Source organism: Magallana gigas, chromosome 1 (assembly GCF_963853765.1).
Source record: "Magallana gigas chromosome 1, xbMagGiga1.1, whole genome shotgun sequence".
Lineage (NCBI taxonomy): Eukaryota > Metazoa > Mollusca > Bivalvia > Ostreida > Ostreidae > Magallana > Magallana gigas.
The window spans coordinates 69,441,915-69,467,543 of NC_088853.1; the positions used below are offsets into that span (position 1 = coordinate 69,441,915).

At 36.6% G+C, this 25,629-nt stretch overlaps 2 protein-coding genes across 2 annotated transcripts; both read left to right on the forward strand.

Moving 5' to 3' along the window:
* Nucleotides 1-1,941, forward strand: LOC136276231 (uncharacterized). The gene has a single exon (XM_066087681.1). It carries the CDS (start codon nt 1-3, stop codon nt 1,939-1,941), a length of 1,941 nt encoding a protein of 646 aa, XP_065943753.1.
* Nucleotides 1,942-2,097: 156 nt separating this feature from the next.
* LOC136276232 (uncharacterized) lies at nt 2,098-3,720 on the forward strand. The gene has a single exon (XM_066087687.1). The coding sequence runs from the start codon at nt 2,098-2,100 to the stop codon at nt 3,718-3,720; it is 1,623 nt and encodes a 540-aa protein (XP_065943759.1).
* Nucleotides 3,721-25,629: the final 21,909 nt, after the last annotated feature.

The following is a 25,629-nucleotide window of genomic DNA, read 5'->3' on the forward strand; positions in this document are numbered from 1 at the left end:
ATGCCACTAGATTCAGAAATCAACATTCTTCTCTTGATTGGACGTGATCTTGGTGATGCACATCACATACTTGAGCAACGCGTTGGACCTCCTAATACTCCATACGCCCAGAAACTTCAACTCGGATGGGTTATTGTAGGCGAAGTTTGTCTTGGAAGGACTCACAGACCGGATGTCGTAGTGGCAAACAAAGTGGCAGTTATGTCTGATGGAAGAACTACCTTATCTGCCCCTTGTCCAAACAATATCACTGTCAAGGAGACCCTACCTAAACAAATTCAGTGTGATGCAATCCTTAAACATCCACAACGAAACGAACCAATTGGACAGAACATTTTCCAGACATCTCCTGACGATGACAAGCCAGGACTGTCTGTAGTAGATAAAGAATTCCTAGCCATTATGGATAAGGAGTTTTGTCGTGACAATAATGGACAGTGGGTTGCACCATTACCGTTCCGAGAGCCTAGATGTAAACTTCCGGATAATAGACAACAAGCACTGAGAAGAGCCATGATCTTAGACACTAACCTTAGCAAGAACCCAGTCAAGTGCGGACACGCAGTGACCTTCATGAAACGCATTCTGGATGCAGAACACGCAGAACTAGCACCACCATTAAAGAAAGATGAAGAGTTCTGGTTCTTACCAATCTTCAGCGTATACCATCCAAAGAAACCTGATCAAGTCAGAATGGTGTTTGATTCATCAGCTCAGTGTAATGGGGTGTCATTGAACAACGTGCTTCTATCTGGCCCTGACCTGTCAAACAGTCTACTTGGTGTTCTGATGCGATTCAGACTTGATAACATCGGAGTTATGGCCGACATTCAGCGAATGTTTCACTGCTTTAAAGTGCGACGAGATCATAGGAACTACTTACGTTTCTTCTGGTACTTAGATAACGATCCTCAGAAGAAATTGGTGGAATACAGGATGTGCGTCCATGTCTTCGGCAATAGTCCATCACCTGCAGTCGCTACATATGGGCTAAGGAGGACTGCAGAGAATGCTGAATCAACCTATGGAAGCGATGTCCGAAGTTTTGTAGAACGCAACTTTTACGTTGATGATGGCTTGATTTCGTTGCCATCCACACAAGAGATCGTTAGCCTGATGAAGAGAACTCAACAAGCCTTGTTGCAAGAAGGAGGACTTAGACTTCACAAGTTTGTATCCAACAGCAGTGATGTCATGAAATACTTTCCCACTGATGACCTAGCAAAGGACTTGATGTCTCTCGATCTATCGAAGGATATTCTTCCCATACAACGCAGCTTAGGAATAAGCTGGAATCTACGATCTGATGCATTTACCTTCAGACTCTCCTTAGACAAGAAACCGTATACACGCCGTGGAGTCCTTTCTTGTCTGAATAGCTTTTATGACTCCTTAGGATTTGTTGCACCAGTTCTCATCAGAGGCAAGTTACTGCTTAGAAAATTTACTGAAGAGTCTACAGACTGGGATCAACATTTACCTGACCAATACCAAGAAGAATGGGAGAAGTGGAAAGAACAACTATGGTATCTAGAAAACCTGGAAATTCCTCGTACTTACCTTTCCGTACCTACCGAGAAGCTCCTTCAGAAACACGTCCATGTATTCACTGATGCGTCCGAGGAGGCCATTGCTGCAGTTGCTATTTTGAGAGCAGAGGATCAAGATGGTAAATTTCATCAAGGATTCATAGTAGGGAAAGGAAAAGTTGCACCTAAGAAGGCAGTAACCATCCCTCGTTTGGAATTATGTGCTGCAGTGCTTGGTGTTGAGATCTCTCAAATCATTCAACATCAATTGGATATTGACCCTAAAGACATTCATTACCATACAGACAGTAAAGTTGTCCTTGGTTACATCTACAACAGAACCAAACGTTTCTATACATACGTCAGCAACAGAGTACAGCAGATTCACAAAGTCTCCTCACCAGAACAATGAAGCTATGTTCCTTCAGAACACAATCCTGCAGATCAATCAACTAGACCAATCGCAGTTGAAAATATGAAAAACAGCCCATGGCTTTGTGGTCCGAAACGATGGTTCCTTGAAAGTAAAGACCAAGGCAAAACATATATATCTGATCATGACAAACAGATGCCACAAGAGTATGACCTCGTAGACTCAGAGAATGACAGAGAGATTCGACCTACGCTAATTGTTAAAACATTGCACGTTAAAGAACCCTCCATTGGAACTGAAAGGTTTACCAAATACTCAACCTGGAGTAGTTTAGTTTCAGGTATTGCACGCTTGAAACATGTTGCCAGATGTTGGAGTGGAACAAAACCATGTAGAGGACGGCATTTCTGCAACAAAGCGAAAGATGTTGACCTATATCTTGAAACAGAAAAACACATCATTCGAGCGGTCCAGGGTGAAGCTTTTCGAGAAGAGATCAGAAGTATCAGAGAAAACCGAGCTCTCAATAAGAAGAGTTCACTTGTAAAGCTGAATCCAGTTTTAGACCATGATGGTATTTTGCGTGTAGGAGGCCGATTGATGAATTCAGAGTTGGAAGTCACTGAGAAAAATCCTGTCATTATTCCTGGCAAACAACACATAGCTATACTGTTGGTGCGCCATTATCATCAACTTACCAAACATCAAGGACGCCACTTCACAGAAGGCTCAATAAGATCTGCTGGATATTGGGTAACAGGAGCCAAGCGTATCGTATCCTCGATGATATACAGCTGTGTGACTTGCAGAAAGATGAGGAGAAAACCAGAACATCAATTCATGGCTGACTTACCTGAAGATCGATTAACACCAGGACCTCCATTCTCAAGTGTAGGAGTGGATACCTTCGGACCTTGGGAAGTTCTTGCATGTCGAACTAGAGGAGGACTGGCTCATGCAAAACGCTGGGCTGTAATGTTTTTATGTCTTTCATCGCGAGCTGTTCACATTGAAGTCATCGAAGAGATGAGTTCTTCATCCTTCATTAATGCACTTAGGAGATTTGTCGCTATACGTGGAAGTGTTAAAGAGTTTAGATCAGATCGTGGCACAAATTTCGTTGGCTCAACAGAAAGTCTTGGAATTGACGCTATAAACGTAGAAGATGGACCTGTGAACAAGTTTCTTCTTGACAACAGAACAGTATGGATATTCAACTCACCACACTCATCCCACATGGGTGGCGCATGCATATGGGAGAGGATGATAGGCCTTACAAGACGGATACTAGATTCATTGTTGATTACTGGTACAGCAAAGAAGTTGACACACGAGACCCTTGTTACGTTCTTAGCTGAGGCTAGTGCCATTATTAATTCAAGACCACTGGTGCCAGTTCCAACTGATCCAGAGTACCCATTTATTCTCACTCCATATACCCTTCTGACCCAAAAAACGGACAAAGGAGGAGAACCGCCTGGACCATTTGACGAGAAAGATGCCTTCAAAGCGCAATGGAAAAGGGTTCAACATCTCGCATACCTCTTCTGGAAACAATGGCGTAAGGAATACTTAGTCACCCTTCAAAGTCGACAAAAGTGGACACAGCACCAAAGAAACCTATCCGTCGGTGATGTCGTTTTATTGAAGGACAGTTCAGCCCATCGCTGTGACTGGAAGATGGCAGTAGTGGATCAAGTGTTCCCAAGCGTATCAGACAAGAGAGTCCGTAAAGTACAACTTCGTGTGAACAAGAATGGCGTTAACACATTCTACACGCGCCCGGTTACAGAGACTGTGCTCTTGATGGCAATTTAAATATTTGTAACAGTGCTTCATGTTAATCAGAACTGTTTGGTATTTCGTTTGGAATATTTTGGTTATTTTGTAAATATGTTGGATAGTGATATCTAAAGATATCAGACGGGGAGTGTATTGTTTACAAGATTTTGTGTGATTGTGTATTTTGCTAAAGTTTAATTATTATCTAAAAACATTAAGAGTTATCTTCCATTATCATTTTGATATGTATTTTCTGCAGTTATCTTTCCTTTTTGAACATAGAGTTATCCTTTCATTATATAATTTAGAGTTACTTTTCCTAATTGTTAACTTCCTGTTTTGTTGTTTGTGTGACCCACACAAGGACACTCAGTCCATCCAACATGTTTTTTGTATTCGTATGCTGCCACACACTGTAAGTAGTTTTCTGTTTATATATATTACATACACGGCTATTCATTTATGTGTTTACTGTTTTGTATTTTATATAAATGCAGCTTATAAGAAAATTTCTAATTATCTCTAAAAAGTATGGAACGCCATTAGTGTCATTGTCAGTCTTAGTAAATGAACGTACGTTTGTTACATTTTTCTATGGAAACCCATTTGCGATAAAATTCATTGTTTTGGACCCTATCTTAATACTGTTATTAAGGTCTTCCGTTGGAAACGGAAGACCTTATTGTTATTGCTTTGTTTCTTTTTCCCTATTCTTCTTCTTATTAGGGTTTTCCGTTTTTCAACGGAAAACCCTTCTGTTATTCTACTGTTTCTTATTATTATTTTTTTTTTTTATCCGCAAATTTTGTGTAGGCCATTTCTCGTACATTTGTTGTCTGATTGTTATGAAACTTTCAGGGTATGTAGACAATGTTAATATCTCGGGACGTTTTTTTCAAATTTTTAAAATTCACTTCCGGTTTTGAGTTATTGCCCTTTAATTGAAAATTGGGGGGTCTTTTGTCCAGAGTTGATCTCGGGAACTACAAAAGATAGTTGCATGAAATTTAGCAGGATTGTTGGTAACATTTTATAGTTTTGCTGGCATGTACATTTTGGCAAAATGTTTTTTAGTTTTTAAGCTATTTGCCGGTAAAGTTTAAGGTTTTGGGGGGTCTGAAATTTTGTTGCTTTTTGTATAATAACCTTTAAACTAAAAATAATTTGTTAATACATATAGAACAAAAGTTGTTTAAAATAATGAGAGCTTTCATTTAAAATTAAGAAAAAAGGGCTGGCCCCTGTAATTAGGGGTCAGCAGCTCATACACGTATTTTTCTAATAGCAAAAATCGTTATCATTTTATGAAAAGAAATTAATTCAGTTATTGTTAATATATTAAATAATGTCATTTGGTATCAAATTTAAAAAGTTCTGTGCCCTATTTTTTTCAAATTTCATAAAACAAATATGTGTGAATCGTAACGTTACATGAACGAGTTAATTTGTCTACATAGACACACAAGCGAACAAATGCCACTTTAAGGCCCAGGCATTTACTGCATTACGTTGTGTTGCGTCTTAGATAAATAGTTGTGATTCAATTTCATTTTTTTCATCTATATCATTTATGAATTCAATGAACACATATTATTTTAACGTTCTATGTGCAACTATTTGTCGGGGCGCCCCTGTTTGTAACCCCCGCGCGCGCGCCGAATGTAAACAATAACGAACGGCATTGTAGAAAAGAGAGAGCCGTAATGCAGAAGAGAAGTTGTGTATTCTTTCGATGTACAAATGCATTTTCAATTTACTGTGAAACATATGAACATGCACAGGGAACAATACTACATATTTGTTTAAGGAGGATATTTTTCTCGTGTGAATCGTTTACGAGGAAATTCTGACAGCCACACTTCTGTCGACAATCAGTCGTTGATAAGCTACGAGTAATAAAGGAGAAAAGATGGACATTAAAGTGTGTGATTTATGTGGATGTTACTGAAGAAGGTGAGGCTTTTACTCCTTTTAAAGTTTAAAAAAGTTAAAGTTAAAATTTAGTATATAGTATAGATGTACATGTAAGTACGTGCACACTGTTTGTTTTTGTTATGGTGTGGGTGTTTGTTTACTAACGTGTAATTTTTACATGTTTCATGGATGTTTAGACTCGCTCGAGGTTCATGGGGGACTGGAAAGGGTAACTGAATTTATCTATTTAAAAAAATAACAGATTGTGAATTTTCAACTCAAAATTCAAAGCAGGGTCTAATTAGAAACATATCATATATTCTTGTGCAAAAGACTCCAAATGTAGTCATGAATATCCTGTAGACATAACTTCAAGTAAATAAAATTGTATACTTCAGACTTCAGAGTTAAAACATGACTTTAATATCTTTATGATGCCAATCATTGTATCATTAGAAAGGTTTAGCAGACCAACGGGTACCCGGTACATGTACTTGTACATGTAGGTTACAAGTTAGAACTATGCGTACTATTCTACCAGTTCACATAATTTTTCTTGTTTAGCAGTTATGATGTGTACTTAAATTGTCCTTGTTAATGTTTTAAATGTAATTTTTTATTCTCTTTTTTTTAATCTGACTACTGGCAGTACTGGCCTGCGAGCAGTTCTCGCCGAGGACCATTTCTCGCTGGTGCACTGTTACATCATATTTTCGTATATAATTTTATGTGTTGATAAAATGACGTAACAATGCAGTGAATGCACTGGTGAGAAATGGTACTCGGCGAGAACTGATCGCACGCCAATATTGATTAATTACAGACAAAAACTGAAGGTTGCGCGTGTTATTTTTTATTGAACAACATTGTTTAAAATAATTCTTTATATATGTGATGATCAGACCGGTTTGAATACCAGTGCCAGATAGCTCAGTTGGTAGAGCACCTGACTAGAGATTCAGGGGGCCCAGGTTCAAATCCCGGTTTGGTCCTTCATTATTTCTCCCATCCTGTTACAATATTGGTGTTGTGACCAACCCCTGGAACTAACAGGTTAACTCCTGCCAGGGGTGATCTTAGAGGGTGAAGATCATTTAAGGGGGAAGGAATGTGACGGTCAGACTGGTTTGAATACCGGTGCCAGATACATGTAGCTCAGTTGGTAGAGCACTTGACTAGAGATTCAGAGGGCCAGGTTCGAATCCCAGTTTGTTCCGTCGTTATTTCTCCCATCTTTTACATAATATACATGTATATCAGATATATGACAGATGATTAAGGGTCATCACATGTTTTGCAAGATGCAATAAGTGTTAAAAACCTTTACTTTACAACACAATACATATAAGTGAATATTTATGTTTCTTGTTATTATTTGGTGTGGTTTTCTTGACAGTGTCGCATAAACAATTTACCCGCTCCTAAAACACAAACTTTCTTTTTGTGGATTCAGCTTACCGCTGATTGGCTGCTGTTGCAGCAGACAAATAAGATATGCACGCACAAAACACAATGAACTTATCAGAGAATGAGTTGAGTTTATTTCAACTGTTGGAATTTGGGTTTTTTTTTTTTAAATGTATACTTGTGACAAAACATATATGTGGTACATACAGCTGTAGCTTTATGAAGAAAATTTTGGTTAGACCATATATACCTATCATGCAAGTAAATGATATTTACAAAAAACTTGCAATTTATGGCGCACGAAATATACACTAGTTTTATAAAGATTGACATACATGTAATGTACCACATTCTGTGAAAAATAATCTATTAAAAATTCTTCATTAAGTTTACTCATACATGTTTTATGCTTATTACACATAGTATTGTTTTTAAAACATGTGATTTATAAGAAAATAAGCAAAAACCCTCGCTTAATTTATTTGCCAAAAAAAAAAACACAGTAGAATTGATAAAAAATGGTATACCAGAAGCTAATACCAGTACATGTACTTTGACGCTGTTCGGTGGGTAATATTCGTTTGTAATTTACGAATTGAAATATTGACTGTTGCACTACAAGTATGGTAATAAACTCTCTCTCTCTCAAACTCTCTCTCAATTTGATAAGTGTTTATACCTATGAAAATTTTTTAATATTATATTATGACTTGATATGCAAATTTTTGATCTTGTACTGCCTAAATGTTATGTCATGTATTGGGATATGTCATACCTTTTACACTGCATGGTCAGTGTATTTTTTCCAGATATACTATGCATATGTTAATGTAAACACAGCTATTACTAGTACATGTATGTAAACACAGCTAATTATTTTTTTTTTATTTCAGCTCAAAACAGACTCTTGTTACCACATGGCTTTTACCGGTACCTCTTGATTCTTGTGGGTCAGCTCCTGAGATTAACCTGTCACCTCTATCCACATGCATATTCCTTGTGTTCTACAGACTATTTACCGGTAATTCAAATTAAATCCGATAATGCATGAACAATAATGGAACTTGAAGAAAGCATCATGCCATGTTGTGGTTTGTGTTTGATAAGAAATTATGAAAACAAAATTAAGGCTGTTTATAAAGAAATTCATAATTGCTGTGAAAATTTGTTTTCCAATAAAAGTATGCAATTATGTTTCCTTTATTTTTTATTTCATAAAGATATTTAGATGTGTTTACATAATTGAAAAATCCCCCCCCCCTCTATTTAATTGTCTGCATTAAGATTACATGTAGGATATGTAAATGTACATTTGACTTTGAAATAACATCTGCTATGATTATTACTTTTGAAATGAACAAGAAACAACATATTTCTACCTTTCTAAGGTATATATGCATAAAAAAAAGTAGAAAAACATGTCAAACTTGAAAATTTTTCATGGAAATCAACTCGATCTGTCTCCAGCTACCTGGGTGAGTTTGAATTTAATTTTAATTTAAGGCAGATGTCTAACTTGTAGGTTGTAACTTACTGTTTTAGCATGGTTAGAAGGAGACTAGAAATCAGAATAGATTAGATATTCACTAAATATGATTGTTAGCTTACTTTTTTCATGAAAACAAGAAATCACAAGCAGGACAGCTGTCTATTTGTTAATTAAAATGGTACAAATCATACAATAAACAAATAAAGATCAAATTTTAGAATCATTGATGATTGTTTTCAAATATGTGTGAGAAATTACTCAAGGAAATTGCCACACGTTTCATAAAATTAGGTAAAACATTTCAAACCATGACTTTTTATGAAAATCAAAAGATTGGGGGGGTGGGGGGGTATACATGTAAGGGTATTTCTAAGTGATGTGAAGCTTTTATCATGATTATATCATGTAGGCGTATGTTGTATTGAATAAGGTTTCTTTTTAAAGGTGGTTGAACAAAAGTTGACCTCTAAAAGGTCAGGTAAAGATGTTTTACTATGGAGAACCCTGTAAATCTGTGTTTACTAAAGGAAATTGGAAATGGTGGGTTCACTTAAATGGCCATAATTTTATTAAACCTCAATGGAATTGGCAATATGTGGTATTCTTTTTCTCAGAATTGCATTAGCTTTCTTAGTCTTTTCATAAAAATGTTAGTGTACTAAGTTAAAGGTACAAGGAACAGTTTCGGATAAAGTACCGTCAATATTTTTGTAAAATTGAGAGTGACTGCACTTGAAGGTTTATCATTGTTGCGTAGATTCATGAAATGAATTTTAATGATTATCAATAGTTAGAGGGATGTCTCTTGTTGGAATTGGTAAGCAATATTAAGGCCCCTAATTTTAAGTACATGAGAAGCAGAAATAAATTGTGAAACTTGTGGCTATGACAGATATGTTGACTTTACAGTGAAATTGAAGGTTACAAACGGGAGGTTATATAACATGAAATGTAGGTGGATGGGATATTATATGCCTATTTAGTATTTACTGGGTATGAGGACAATAGCAAGTTTATTGTCCCCAAAGACAGCAACTATTTATTGAGGCAAAGCCAAGGGAAATAGTTGCTGTGGAGTGGGACAATAAACTTGCTATTGTCCGAATAGTCAGTTAATTGGTATTTCATTATACAGAAGAAAACTTTATTTGTCAGCGATGCAGAATTTCTTGATGATAAACAAATTAGAGTTAAATCAAACTTTGTATTTAATGCAGCGATCTTATTAGGTCAGAGGTGTTCCGAGTTTAAGGTGATATGGGACACTTCCATGTTGTGACGTATTGTTTATCGAAATAAACAATAAAATAAAGTGTAATTATATAAGTACATGTAGTTTCTTTTCAAAAATGGTCACCTAACTCCTTAGCACAGTGGGTTAGAGGGAACCTGTAAGTCATGAGTTCGAATCCCGCTGGGGTTTTTACAATTTTTACCTTTTCAAATATTTTTAAAAGCTATTTTTTGGTTAAATATTGTAAAATTTGAAAATTCTAAACCAGTGAAAATTTTTCAATTATATAGTACTTTAATCCACATTAATATCGACAGATCTATGTCCCATACTACCTTAAAAAGGAGGGAAATCAAATTTTGCTGATGAATGGTTTTGATGACTATTCACCATGGGCAGATAGCATGGATACTATTTTAAATTAGATAAAATGGCATGTTTATGCGGGCGCCTTCTAGTGATCAATTTGTCCGTCTGTCCATCCGAGATGGCTTGACAGGAGCATAGCTTCTCTCCCCTTGGCCCAATCTGGCTCATACCTCATCCACAGGGTTCCTTTGGTTGAAGGATGTGCAGTGACCTTGAACCATGTTTTTAGGTACAAGGTTAAGGTCATAGCAGAATTATATATATAAAATCCTTGTCTGGGGCATATCTTTTTTCCCTTTGGTCCAATCTGGCTAATACTCACAGAGTGTCTTAATGGTTAAACGATGTGCAGTGACCTTGCATGAAATTTCTAGGTAACGGGTGAAGATCATATCGGATCATGCAAAAATCCTTTTTTGAGAGCATATATAATTTCTACTAACCCCTATTTGGCTCAGACTTCACATAAGCAGAGTGTTTGAGTAAAGGGTGAAAGGGTGTGTAGTGACCTTGAACCTATTTTCAGTGAAAAGAAACTGTGAAGGTCATAGCAGAATTATATTTTTAAAAATCCTTGTCCGGAGTATATCTTCTCTCCCTTTGCTCCATTCAGCCTCATACTTCACTCACATGATGCCTTTGATCAAAATATATGCAATGACCTTGAATGATATTTGTAGATGAAGAGTCAAGGTCATATCAGATCACACAAAATTCCATATTTTAAGAGCATAGATATACTCTCCTTTTTGGCTAATATTTTACCTTTACAGAGTTTATTGGTTAATGGCGTGCAGTGACCTTGAACCAAGTCTATCAATGTGAAGCCAAGGTCATAGCAGATCTTTTTAAAATTAGTTTTAGACAGTAGATTATTTCCTGGATATGCTTAATCTTGGTCAGATTGAACAAAAATGCATGTATGTTAGGGGGAATGAAATTGAACTAAAAGTTCTATGCCAGCTGGAAAAATTTCAAGTTATAGGTCAAGGTCAAAGCAGAATTCTCTGAAATAACATAAGCGGGGCCCTTTGAAATGTTCACCATTTCAATGTTGTCTGGTTCATAGTAATTTTAATAAAAAATATTCACAGAGGTACAGTAAAGTAAACTTTACATCGATAAGTTTCTGACAATTAATGATGCAACGAGCACACAGTATGAAAGGTCAACCCTTTGAAAAGCAATGAAGAGAAAAAGTTGCTACGAATTATGTTTTAAACAAAATTGATTTTTTACGTAAATTTTAATTTTGCATTCTGGGTTAAGAAAAAAGATGTAAGTTCAAGGTAAAGTAAACTTGTAGTCTGGTACCCTTCCCACAATTCCGTTCGCGCACTCTCTACAATGTAGAGAGTGCGCGAACAGAATTGTGGGAAGGGTACCAGACTAAGTAAACTTGTTCCTAAAATGAAGTCAAATTTGTTAAGTCGTACTTAAACACATTGTTTTTTTTTGTTAAGTCGTTCTTGAAATGGTTAAGGGTTTTTGGTTAAGTCGTACTTAAAAACATTCGGATTATGTTAAGTTGTACCAAGAATCATTCGATTTTTTTTATCTTTTTGTACTTAGGTTTCTTTGTTACTAGATAAAGAACTCTGCTTCTTAGACGTACTTCTAGCGTTGCTTTCGACATTAGCGGAAAACCCACTCGTTGCTTTGCAACGAGCTTTGCTCTAGTTATTATTATTTTTTTTCTTCCTATTTTTGTGCACGCAATTTCTCAGAAACGGCTCGGCCGATCTCAATGAAAAATTAAGATACGATAGATATTGGTCTGAACCTGATTAAATTTTTTTTGTGTTGATGACGTCACATCCGTTTTTGAGATATTGAGATTTTTCTAATTTTTATATGGGTATTTTGTCTTCTGTCGTTCTCCTAAAGTATAAGAGATATTAAGCTCAAATTTCTACGGTTGGTAAAGGAAAGATTGAAGTTTTGCATGGTTGTTGTTTTGTAAGTTTAGCACTTCTGGCGCCAAAGCTCGCTAGGGCTCGAAAATTGACATTAAAAAAACGTCGTAAATTTTTGTGCTTTTATCTCATTATCTTTTTTCTGGAAAATATTTTAATAAAACATGTAATGTAAAAAAGGCTCATATTTACAAGACCTTTCGGCTGATATCAGGAAAAAGGGGCTGGCCCCTAAAATTAGGGACCTAGAAGGCTCTAAAGTCTTTTACCCATAGCTCTTCACCAAGGGATATTTTGTAATAGATTATAGAAGCAAATATGTTTATCTCACAGTTATGTATTCAAGCAATGTAATGATTTTATGATGTGTTACGTAATTAAGGGTTTTTAGGGGCCAGAAGTCAAAAATTTCGATCACCCATATCTCACAGAGGAAAAATAATTTGTAATGCAGTACATAAGAAAAGTTGTTCAAAATGATGTACTTTACAACATGCAACAGCCAAAATTTCGTTAAACAGCCCCTAAAAGGAGAAAAGGGACCGGCCCCTAAAACCTTCTTTCTCATACATCTCCAAAACGGTAACGAAATTCTAAACACTCGTTGAACACAATTTGTGTAGAATTAAATGACCTTTTATTTGAAATCAAGAAAAAGGGACTGGCCCCTCAAATTAGGGGACCAAAGGGCTCTAAAGTCTTTAATCTGTAGCCCTTTACTGAGATATATTTTGTGATAGATTATAGAAGCAAATGTGTTTATCTTATAGTTCTGTATTCAAGCAATGTAATGATTTTATCATGTGTTACGTAATTAAGGGTTTTTAGGGGCCAAAAGTCAAAAATTTTGATCACCCTTATCTCAGAAAGGAAAAATATTTTGTAATGCAGTATAAAAGAAAAGTTGTTCAAAATGATGTTCTCAACAAATTGCAACCGTCAAAATTTCGTTGAACGGCCCCTAAAAGGAGATAAGGGACCGGCCCCTAAAACCTTCTTTCTCATCTATCTCCAAAACGGTAACGAATTACTAAACATGTGTTGAACAAAATTTGTTTAGAATTTAATGACATTTCATTCCATATCAAGAAAAAGGGGCTGGCCCCTAATAAAAGGGGACCAGAGGGCTCTAAAGTCTTTAATCTGTAGCCCTTTACTGAGAAATATTTTGTGAAATATTATAGAAGCAAATGTGTTTATCTTATAGTTATATATTCAAGCAATGTAATGATTTTATCATGTGTTACGTAATTAAGGGTTTTTAGGGGCCAGAAATTTTCTAAACACTTGCTGACAAAATGTGTTCAGAATTAAATGTCCTTTCATTTGAATCCAAGAAAAAGGGACCTGCCCCTTAAATTAGGGGATCAAAGAGCTCTAAAATCTTTTATCTATAGCCCTATAATGAGAGCCATTTTGTGAAAGGTTATTAAAGCCAGATTAGGTTAAAAAAGCAAGAGAACTTATACAAAAACAATACAATAAAGCATTAGTACTCTACTCCTTTTCCATAACATGTTTGCTGTCGAAAATCAAAGTCGATGATGTCATATTTCATTCTAAAAATCGAACGGAAGACCTCCTCGTTGCTCGCAACGAGATCGTGTCTAGTTTGTATTTCTATTCTTTCATTACAATCTATTATTATATGCATTTTGTCTTTACATGTACATTGTTTTGAGAACGTATGAGTAATTCATACTTTGTTTTTGTTTCAGTTTTTTACCGCATACACAATAAATTCGATGCACTGGATTGTTGTGTTGGTTCACTATCTGTAGGCAAAGGCAGAATAGGAATGTTTTCTTGATAAATTCAATGGATCCTCGATTTTCCTTCCAGATAAGTTGTCAAGTTTGCATGAGCTTAAATTGTACACAGATGCTTCGGGTTCTATCGGGTATGCAGCGGTATTCGGTAATCAGTGGTTTTATGGAAACTAGGATAATAATTGGAAATATAAAAATAGTGCAGCCTTAGAACTTCACCCAATAGTTGTGGCAATACAAGTGTGGGGGGAAATGTTGAATTACAAATGTATTTTATTTAACACTGAAAATAAGGCATTGGTGCATGTGATATACAAACAAACATGTAAGGATAATGATATCATGTCTTTTGTTCGCCAGCTCGTTGATAGTTATCTTAAATTCAATATTTATTTTAAAGCAAAACATTAAGCATAAAAAAAATACTATGTGACTTGCTTTCTCGTTCCAAGGTACAGCAATTCCTACAATTAGCACATTGGGCCGACAAACAACCGGTCAAGATCCCCAGTCTTCCGCCTTATCCAAGTTGACCCTGATTGTGAACAAACTACTTGACTCCAGTTTGACTGTGTCAACTTCATCATCATACACTCACGCATGGTCTACGTTTAGGAACTTTGCGGAAAAGTACAGTTTACGAACGGATATCCCCGTTCAACAACACATATTGGTTCTCTATGTTGCTTTCCTATTCTCACAAGACTACGCACCGTCGACGATAACATATTATCTTTCGGCCATCAGTCCCGTCCATAAACTCAACGGCCTTCAAGATCCATGCTCATCATTTGTTGTACAAAAAGTATTAACTGGAGCTCGTAAGCTCAAACGGACAACTGCGCAGTACAGTTAAGGCGGCCAATAAAAATATCGGCACATTTTTGTTACGAAAACACGACGTATACTTAAGTTCAACTGGCATGTCCATTTTACAATCAATAACAGTCACTCAAATGCAATATATTTCTAAAATATATATCTGTAACTGTACAATATTTTATGTTCATAGTTGTATAGTCGCATGGTACAAGCAGATGTATTTGTAGTTTTGAGGTCATTTAAAAAATTCAATATTGCAAGGGCATTATCATGTCAAAATTCCCAATTGAATCATGAAATAACGATGTTATATCGTAGATTTTGAAAAACGCTGCGAACTTAGTAAGATAATATTTTTTGTTAATAGAAACCGTAATTTACAATGCATATGTTAAATAATTTTGAAGGTCACAAGGTTAATTTCATTAAAAAATAATTAATTTGTAAGATTTTACAAGGATTGTAGAAGTTTTTAAGTTACATAGCATATTTCAAATTTACATCTAAAAGTTTGTCAGGATCAGCTAAGTGTATGCCCTTGCAATTAAGTGATTTATTTAGGTACTCAGCTTTAAGATATAATTCAGGGTTGCTAATATTTGGTTCATCTATATTAATGTGGCCTTTATATTCGTTTTCAAATCTTTGGACTCAAAGTTCTTGTTGAAAAGTATATAGACCCCTTTAAGTTACAAAGATAAGAAATTATATACACATTCATATACATGTACCTACCGTGTTTCTACAAGCTTTTCATTTTCAGAAATACCTTAAGTTTGTTTCATATAAGCCTGGCCAAGCCTTTCTTCCTTACAATACAAGGGGCTAAGAATTCAGAATTTTGCCCAGTGCAGTGCCTTAAGACTTATATTAATCAAAGAGGAGTACAATAGAATCCTTTATTTTGCTACGTACTCTGCACACCTGTGACGAGGATCAAATTTTCGGTGATACTGAAGAATTGTTTATCTTTTGCTAATATCCAGATGGGGAAAATTACTAGCCATTCATTTCGAATTGGCATGGCTTCTCGCAGCGCAGACTGCGGAATGGGCGACGGTAAAAGTAGACTCCTGGAACGTTGGAGACTGGATGCCTTTAAATCGTACATCAGACCGGTTAATTCGTGTAATTAGATGCAACTACAATGTCTAGTCAACACTGTGTTTACTTTGTTTACGCTGTATCCAGAGCATATGTTTAACTCTGTCGACATTATTGTTGGACTACTGAAGGGCATATGTTTATCCCTCCAGTTATATTTTTGTACGTTTTTGATTTGTTGCATTGAATATATGCATGTTTATTTCACTGTATGATTAGCTCGGTTAATGATAATTAATTTGTAGTCCTAATATTGAAATAGCCAGAGTATATGTTTATCCCATTAGCTATGAGTTTGCTCAGTTTTCTTTCCTCCTTTTATATTTCCTTGGGATCTGAACTTGATTAATAAGTTTTATCAAGTTCATGGCGTTTTCAGACCACAAGGAAATTGTTTGACAATATTACGTAACCAATTTTCGATTTCAGTTTCTCAATTCAGCCAATTAATAAAATTCATATTTGTATATTATTATTAATTACTATTCGGAAATTAATTATAGTTACATTATATTAAGATCAAATGCATAATTGTGACATAATTCAATTAAATTTTAATTGTAGTATTACGTAATATTATTTTATATAATTTTACGCAATGTGTTAAAATGTTATGTAACATTTAAAGTCACGCTGGTGGCAAAGAGCAACATATGCCATGTCTTGTTTTGTTTTTATACATGGTATTATGTATCGACAGTTTGAGGTGATGTTCATACGTGAAGTAAACTACATACGTTATAGCCCCTTCATGCGGAAATCAATTATGGATAAGATTATATCAAACAATGAAATCAATGATTTAGCATATGTGACCATGGAAGTATTTAATATCTAATTAAAAGAAATATTCAAAAGTAAGGCGTGTTTGCCTTTTCATGATAAATTTAATTTGTGGAAGGTTTTTTTTTTAACAAGCTGGTCAATGTTATATATCATCCATTGTTTTTTATAATGCTTAACACAAGACCTTAAAATTGTCTACATTGTCCCTATTTCCTCTGTTATCTACTAATTACACTAACAGAAAAACGTTTAACGAGGCCGAGTACAGAACGAGTACGCACGCTTTCGCGCAGCGTTTCATTTGTATTGTGACGTCATCTTTTTGCTTGATTAACGCCATGGCGTGATAGTTTCAACTGCAGATATTCAGCAAAAATTGTTGAAAATATCTCGTTTGATGCGTAAAAATAATGTTATATTGTGGAATAAATATAAATGTCTCGAAGTATAAGCTATATTTGGGCTCGGGTCGAAAACGTGAAGAGGGTTCAGCAAGCCTAGCCTTCTGTCACGTTTTCTTAACCCGCCTAAATATAGCTAAATTCATATATTTCAGACAGTAACCTTGTATTTTATATCAATGACCCTTAATATGTGATGTTATATATTTTTTTATTACTTAAATAAGTCTGAATGTTTTAATAATACTAATTAGATCACCTTTTCCGCTTTTGTCAAATAAAAAATAGCCATTATCTGACGAATCTGGGAAATTGGGCATACAAAAATCAACTTTGATAAGACCCCTGGAACAAACCAGGAGGTAAAAGTTTTTTTGTATTTGACCATTAGATGCCTTTTAGCAATAACTTTAATATGTAGAACAGAAAAAGAAATCCCTAGGGCAGAAGTTTTGAAAAAATATGCAAAATTGATACATTTCAAGCAAAATCCCATAGGGTCCTATGTTAAAGATTAACACACTTTGAGATGACCCCCTAAACAAACGGTGTGGTAAATGTCTTATTTTTTAATCTTAAAATAATAATTATATCAGTAGAAATTCATGTAAAAAGTTTCATCCAAAAATCTAGGGCAGAACAAATTAGACCCGGCCTCGTTAATAGGACATGGTTATATTTAACATTGTATTCCAAGTGTTATGTCTGTGATGACTAGCCTTTTATTACCGGAATGTCGATAAACAGGAAAATGCTAGAGGTGATATCTCCGTGATGTCATTGACAATTTTAAAGAGCACTCGCTTCCTTTGTTTCAATTTTAATTCAAAAAGCCAGAAGAATTAAGTGCATACAATGAACATTCATTTTTAAACGAGGAAATGAATTATAATATTATAACATCCCGAAGCAAACTTGAAATAAGTAAACTTTGATAATTTCGGGGGTAACGACCTTTTTCTACGGCACTATATTTATCGAATGTCTATGTCAACTATAAACAGAATTCAAGAGTCGGTGTGTTTCCTGTTTTATTTTCTGATGTCCGGGTTCGTCACAAAGATGTATGCAGTGTTTGTGTGTGTCGGAGTTTTAGTCTTTGCTAACGGTTACGGTGAGACATTTCTTTTTTAAATTGACATTTAATTTGTTAATAAATAAAATCTTATAAAACTTTTATAGTTGGCGAACTTTTGATATTCAGAAAGAACATGTTTTGTTCGTTCGACTCAATTTCTTTTTTTAATTTTAAGTAATGGATATTTGCTCTGATTACTGTATGTAAATGAACGTTCAAGGATCATGATATCGGAAAAATGAAACGGGTGTGTTATTATAATACTGTACTATGTCAGTATTTCCTAATCGAAAACAAAACGCTTAGATTGTCAATAAGAAAAGAAAATCTCATTGTTGCACAGCCAATTAGTTTGAACTTTGACGCTTCACGTCCTTATATTTTGTTAACGACGTTAATTATTTCTTGTGCTGGATTTAAAAATCAAAAACTGTAATATGAATCGTAACTTTTTTAAACGCATTCATTTATATTTGTTCTCAATGTTACGTGTAAATTAAGAATGTCATTGGCGTTACAATGGGTTGTATTTCACCTTAAACATTCTAGTTTAAGGTAAAACAACATGTTATGAATCTACAGAGGATCAACAACTTGTCATAGTGGGTGATATTTTAACATACAAAAATAAAATGACGCCTAATTATCGTGCCGATAACTCAGACATTGTATATTTTTTTTAATTATCCAAGATACCTGATGAATAAACTAAGAGAGATTGATTAGGACTAAATACTTTATTATGGTTTGGCGTTACTGGCCGCAGTGACTTTAGGCTACCAATGGGCTGCCTCACAACAATTCAAACAATACAACAATACGTGACGGCCCATCAATAGGCTCATTGCGCAGTGGGTGAGCGCAAATGCACAAACGTCACAAAATATAATATTATGTACAATGGGTAAGTGCAAATGCACAGACATACAAATGGCAAAGTTATACACAAGGTTTGTGCGAATGGGTAAACGCAAATGCACAAGTTTCAAAGTTCAAAACACATTAAAGTTGTCAAAGTTCTTGTGCAACAAGTATGTGCGCGATTGCACAAGCATGAATATACAGCATTTTAAACACATTAACAGTATTATAAACACATTATATTGACAGTAAAAAACTGTATCCTATGATAATTTGAATGATTGCACAGTTCCATTGGAGTTTGGGTGCGACGATAGCGCAATAAATCGACGACAATGTCAGGAATAGAACGAGTGTCACTGCGACGATTTTTTGTTCAGAGCTGCAGGTATCACAAAGATTACGTGGGTGTCACACCGGAACTGAAGGTATCACAAAGGTTGTGATGGTTGACCTGAAAAAAATAATGTAAAGAAAAGCAGTATGTGGTTCTAAGGAAAGGAAATGGGAGAGGAAGGGAGGGTAAATTAATCTAAAGAGTATACTTTATTACAGAGAAATAAAACATGTCTTACCAGTTTCAAGAAGAATCCAGAAATGATGCAAAAAGAGGCCTAATTTTAAAGCGAGTATATTCAACCGGAAAAATTCCGGAAAAACATTAACACTATTTATAGGTCCTTGGATAAATTTGCATATCTTTGACAAGCCAAGATATGCCATATTATCCAAGATACCTGATGAATAAATAAGAGAGATTGATTAGGACTAAATACTTTATTATGGTTTGGCGTTACTGGCCGCAGTGCGTTTAGGCTACCAATGGGCTGCCTCACAACAATTCAAACAATACAACAATACGTGACGGCCCATCAATAGACTCATTGCGCAGTGGGTGAGCGCAAATGCACAAACGTCACAAAATATAATATTCTGTACAGTAGGCAAGTGCAAATGCACAGACATACAAATGACAAAGTTATACACAAGGTTTGTGCGAATGGGTAAACGCAAATGCACAAGTTTCAAAGTTCAAAACACATTAAAATTGTCAAAGTTCTTGTGCAGCAAGTATGTGCGCGAATGCACAAGCATGAATACACAGCATTTTAAACACATTAACAGCATTATAAACACATTATATTGACAGTAAAAAACTGTATCCTATGATAATTTGAATGATTGCACTCTTCCATTGGAGTTGGGGTGTGACGATAGCGCCACTTGCAAGGGTCATGAACGTTTGTTTATGACACTGCAACCGCAACAAATGGAGTGCGCCACTTTCCAAAAGTAACATTGGTGACGGCGGCAGGACTGCAACTCCAATGGTCACCACGAGCCAGTAGTAGTTAATTGTGATGTGGTTAGTCCGGAAGGCCAACACCGCCACAATGTAATAAATCTTGCAACGCACCTTTAATGGAGTTTAAAAGGATATCATTACCCAGCTGGGACAGGTGAACTCCATCAGGGTCAAACAACGTAGGTGGTTTTGGGGAAAACTGAGGGTATTTGATGTAATGACCGCCCCTGGATGTTACAAATTTTATCGCTTCTCTATTCATTCGACCCCTTATTTCATTCATTGCTTTAACATTCTCTGAAAAGCGCCAAGCTAATCTAGGCAGGGCAGAGGACCAAACTATCGTTGTGGAAAGGAGCTCCAGCAGCTCTTCAGTGGTTTTCTGGCCAACATTGTTTGCTCCGCAATAAATGATGAGAAACTCAGGACGACCTTCTAACGTTAGCAACGTTGATAGGCTAGTATTAAGGTCTTGTAGCTTCATGCCACTATATCACTGCCATAAGACTGAAGTATTCTCGAGATTAAGATTAAGCCCCCCCCCCCCCCCCCCCGTCTTGATACTGCACTCATAGCTGCTCGTTTGATGATAGAAGATCCGACAATCCAAACTCTAACAGGACCTAGAATTATCTTGTTTATGGTTAGTAAGATACTGTTGGAATGATAAGGTTACCGAATGTATGTACGAAATGCATTAGAGCGCCATCGTCCTGACCCTTGGATGACGTCACTGTGAACGCCTTGAATAGCAAGGGTTGTAGCTGCACCTATTCTAAATGAGTGGGAATTATAATTGGAGCTATCAACCCCTATTGCATTAAGACAGCGCTTCAATATGGTGATAAATTGATAACGGGTCAATGGTTGACCTTCAAAATGAAAAAAACAATGGGCCAGTTTGAGATCTGCGCATGTGTAAGTAGGCATGCATGGCGGCAAAAGGACAAGCAACACCATTTGAAGCAGGAATCTGCAAGTTTGCCCCCACACCTAATTGGTCTGTTTTAGAATGAGAAATTGTCAATTGAATGTTGGTCTGCTGCATTGTTATGTCATGAAATTGGATGATAGTTGCTGGTGTGTTGCCTTTAGACACTGTGAATTCCCCTATGCGCAAGAGGGCGTGAAATGCTAAAGTGAAAGCTGCAGTGAATAGTTTGGTTTCGTATATGGTGTTGCATACAGTTTGCAATGTTGGTATAATTTTGTTTAAGAGCTGTAATGTAATAGGCAAACGATTGTCCTTGTGTAGTGTTGTTCTTTGCATGCCCTGAAGTAGCTTTCTTATAATATAATGATTAGTAGGATCTACATTGTAAATTGCTTTGCTGTAAAAACTGATGGCTGCAATGTATGACTGAGCTGTGGAGTATTTGTAACCTGAAAGTGACAGGTAAGCGATAAACCTTGTAATGTGAGTGTCGAGAGGTGGCCACAGACTGGGTAGGTTAGAGACCGGCGAAATGTTTCAAATGAATTGATGCCTGCTGTGTGTGTTTGCCTAGTGTTTACAGCAACTGAAGCGTTGAACAATGATTGGATGTGACTTGTGAGAGTAATGTCTGGAATAGGGCTGGAATGGCCCACGAAAGAAGGTCTGCATAAGGTGCTGCTGCTCGAAAGACTTCCCACTGTTTGCGAGATGTAGAATCAGCAATAATGTTTGATTTTCCCGGAATATGTTGTGCTTTAAATCGTATGTTGTGTTTTAAAGCCATTAAGACTAACGATTTGACAAGTACCATTACTCTTGGGGACTTGGCTGACTGTTTGTTGAGAATATGTACAAGGGAAATATTATCTACATGGAGAATGACTTTTTTGTTTTGCAAACGCAATCCCCATATCATGAAGGCTAATACAAAAGGTACTAATTCGAGAAAAGTTATGTCCCGCAAAATTGGCTTGTTTAACCATGAAGATGGCCAGGTAAAATGAACTCACTGACCCTGAAAGAAACTGCCGCAACCAAGGGGGCCAGAACCTGCACTATCCGTGTAAAGTTGCAAAGTATCTAGTGTAACCCATTCACTGTCTGGGAAGTATACAACGCCGTTAAAGTTGTCTAAAAATTGTAGCCATGTGAACATGTCTTCACGGATAGGGTTCGTAATTCTGATGAGATGATAGGGAGAGGGCACCCCGGACATAACATTGTAAAATCTCTTATTAAATGCACGGCTACCTGGGATGGCTTTACTAACGAAATTGAGCTTGCCCATTAAAAGATTCTAACTGGGAAAGAAGAATTTTTTTCTGTGTGACCCAATGCTGCAACAAAAGTTTGAGTTCTTGAACCTTACTAACAGGAATTTGGACCAGCATATTCACAGTGTCGATTTCTAAACCAAGAAATGTAAGCTTAGTGGTTGGCTCAATAGTTTTGTCTTGGTTCAGGGGGACCCCTATTTCTGAACAAATGTCCTGAAAAGTGTGCATGAGAGCTGAACAATTAACTGAATTGGACTTGCCAATAAAAATAAAGTCATCCAAGTAGTGGTGAACTGTATCGAGTTGTGTTTTAAATTTGACAGCCCATTCTAAGAAAGTGGAAAAAGTTTCAAATATTTTGTATGATATTGAACACCCAAAGGGGAGGCATTTGTCGATGTAATAAGCCCCATTTATGTAAATTCCTAGGAGTTCAAAGTCCCCTGGGTAAATTGGCAGAAGACGAAAAGCATTTTTAATGTCCACCTTAGCTAATAGAGCCATAGGACCTAGTGTGCTTATGGTTTGGACCACTGTGTCAAATGATGTATAGGTAACTGTAGTGAACTGTGGGTCTATGTGTCCATTAATACTGAAAGAGGGTGGGTAGGATAAGTGTGTTATCATACGCCATCCTCTGTCAGCTTTGGGTACAACACTTATGGGAGATACGTGTAAATTAGGCATGGGTGGGAGTAAGTATGGGCCAGACATTCGACCTGACGTAACTTCACTATATATTTTTTCCAAGAGAACCTCCTCACTGTCGGAAGCTGAACTCAAGTTTTTTGAGAAAACTGAAATGCGTGGTCCAGAGTATTGCAATTTAAAGCCATGTTTTAGACCATCCTCTAAATACCTTGCCGAGACCCTATCTGGGTATTGACTCAAATAATTGCTAATTGCGCTAATGATTATGGGAGAATACCCTAGGACCCAAATGTCTCTGGGGTTGACGAGGGTTTCCCGCCCAATGTTGGTTGGTGCGTGTTTGATGTGCTGGTGTCTGATACCTGAATGTGGCATAAGAGTTGTTGCGGACTGGAGTGGATGCCCGAAAGGAGTTATTTGCATGACTCGGTAGTGGGTTAGCACTGTTGCACAAAATAGATGGATGGGTGCCATTGCATTTAAGGCATCCGTGTATGTACGGACAATGGGGCTTGTAACATGTTTGCTTTGAGATTGTAATCGAAGCACTTGTGGTGTTGGGTACTAGAAGATTTACTTGAATTGGCAGTCATGTATAATAACCAAAACTCATTATCTATGATTCCCCAGTTCTGTGACGGGTTGTGTGCAATCCTTAGCCTAAATTGTTCATCGTACGAAACCCACCCATTAGAATTCTGTGCCCCTAAGCGAACGTCATGCATATATTTAATAAGCTGTTGCGATCTAAGTGGGTGCATTGCAGTGTAAATGCTAAAATAAATGAGAAATGCATCTGTCCATTTTTCGATAGATGTTATTCTGGTTGTGGGTTTTGGTTGTGATATGATGTTACCCTGCTCATCAATTGTGAGAGTAGATGTTGCATGGGCATTAGTGGGGTCCCTTAGCAATAATGTTCCCAGATTGACAAATTCGCCCGTGATGATTTTTTGCTTAATTGGTTGGTTTACATGATACCCAATGGGAACTGTAATATAGTTGATTGGTTCAGGAGTAGGCTGATGGGTTGAGGTGATAATGGAAGTTATCCCTGTATCTGTGCATGTAGATGGGAGACTAGAATTGACAGGCGAAATGAGGCCGGGCATTAGAGTGGTGGTTTGTTGTAATGTTGCTACAGGGGGATTAAAAATCACATTACCCGCTTGATCCTGGGCTTGCTGTGGTGGGGCTGCCTGTTGTAACAGTGCGGCCTGATGCTGTGGGGCTGCCTGGGGTAGTTGGACTGCCTGGGGCTGAGGGGGTGCCAGTTTAGCCTGGACATCTTGTTCGTTATTGTTGGTCTGTTGGCGTTGAGCCCTGCGCCGGCCCGGCCTGCGTGCTTGTCCTGGGTCTTGAGTATCACGGGCAGCCGCCCGTTTAAGTTGTCTCTTCGGCCTTGGCATTGACCCCGTTGCTCTCGTGGTATTTTAAAACAAAAGCAAAAATTGTTACCTTATTAATTTGTAAATAAATTAATGTTAATCAATTTCATAAAATTCTATTGGTATATTGGTAGCTAAGCCGAAAAAAGCAAAAAATTTAAGATCAAGCTAAAATAATGTGCGCTATTGAAGATTGCACACGAGAGATTGTTGCATCTAAATCCATACAATCAAAGGACCTCAGTGGCCATCGAGCGAAAATCGGTGGTATATATGCCTTTTCTCGACATGATAAAATTGATAAAAGTATTTGAACGATTAAATTAATCTCAAGAGTATACTTTATTACAGAGAATTAAAACATGTCTTACCAGTTTCAAGAAGAATCCAGAAATGATGCAAAAAGAGGCCTAATTTTAAAGCGAGTATATTCAACCGGAAAAATTCCGGAAAAACATAAACACTATTTATAGGTCCTTGGATAAATTTGCATATCTTTGACAAGCCAAGATATGCCATAATATTTCATTCACAGAACGTGATCAACTCCAAAACTTTAATAAAGTTATAGTGTAGTGCATGTATTGTAATTTGTGTCGGGCTCGAACATCGGGTTCGGCGTACTGTTTATCTGTCGGTTCTGAATAAAGATTTGAAAGTCTCGGACGTGCTTTTTGTCCCCGCGGCTTTGTGGTGCAATTAAACCCACACCACACCCTGTACACAGCACCACACTGGTGTCAGAAGTGCGTTTTAATCATACTGTAAATTTTGTCGGTATTTGTGCGAGATAAGGTCACTTCAATTGTAGGAATTGATCTGCGTTGGTTCTGACCACGTGCATGCATCCAGGGGTAGTGTGAATCCGCTCCTCTGTGCTTTCTTGTATATTAAACTTGTTATCAGATTGTGAGAATCCGCATCTGTATTTTTTAATTTTTTTGGTGCTTTTCTTTTTATTTCTTGGGATCATTATTTTTGATCTTGCACCCCCCCCCCCCCAACAGCAACTTTACAATATTGTTACGGGTCATTTCTCGATTTTGTGATTTTAGAAAGAAAAAAAAGGAGAAGATAAGATAGATCTATTGGAAATATTTTCATTAATGAGCTTGTCAAGTATCACAAAATATCTGGACAAAAACCCACTCCAAGTTCCTCCCAGTCCCATTACCAAGTTGCCTGTACTGGTGTCTGATAGCTTAGGAAATTGTTTAAGAGTACATCACAACAGTA

Bases quoted from the DNA above. Each gene is read 5' to 3' on its own strand.
- LOC136276231 (XM_066087681.1), top strand. From the start codon at position 1: ATGCCACTAGATTCAGAAATCAACATTCTTCTCTTGATTGGACGTGAT.
- LOC136276232 (XM_066087687.1), top strand. From the start codon at position 2,098: ATGCCACAAGAGTATGACCTCGTAGACTCAGAGAATGACAGAGAGATT.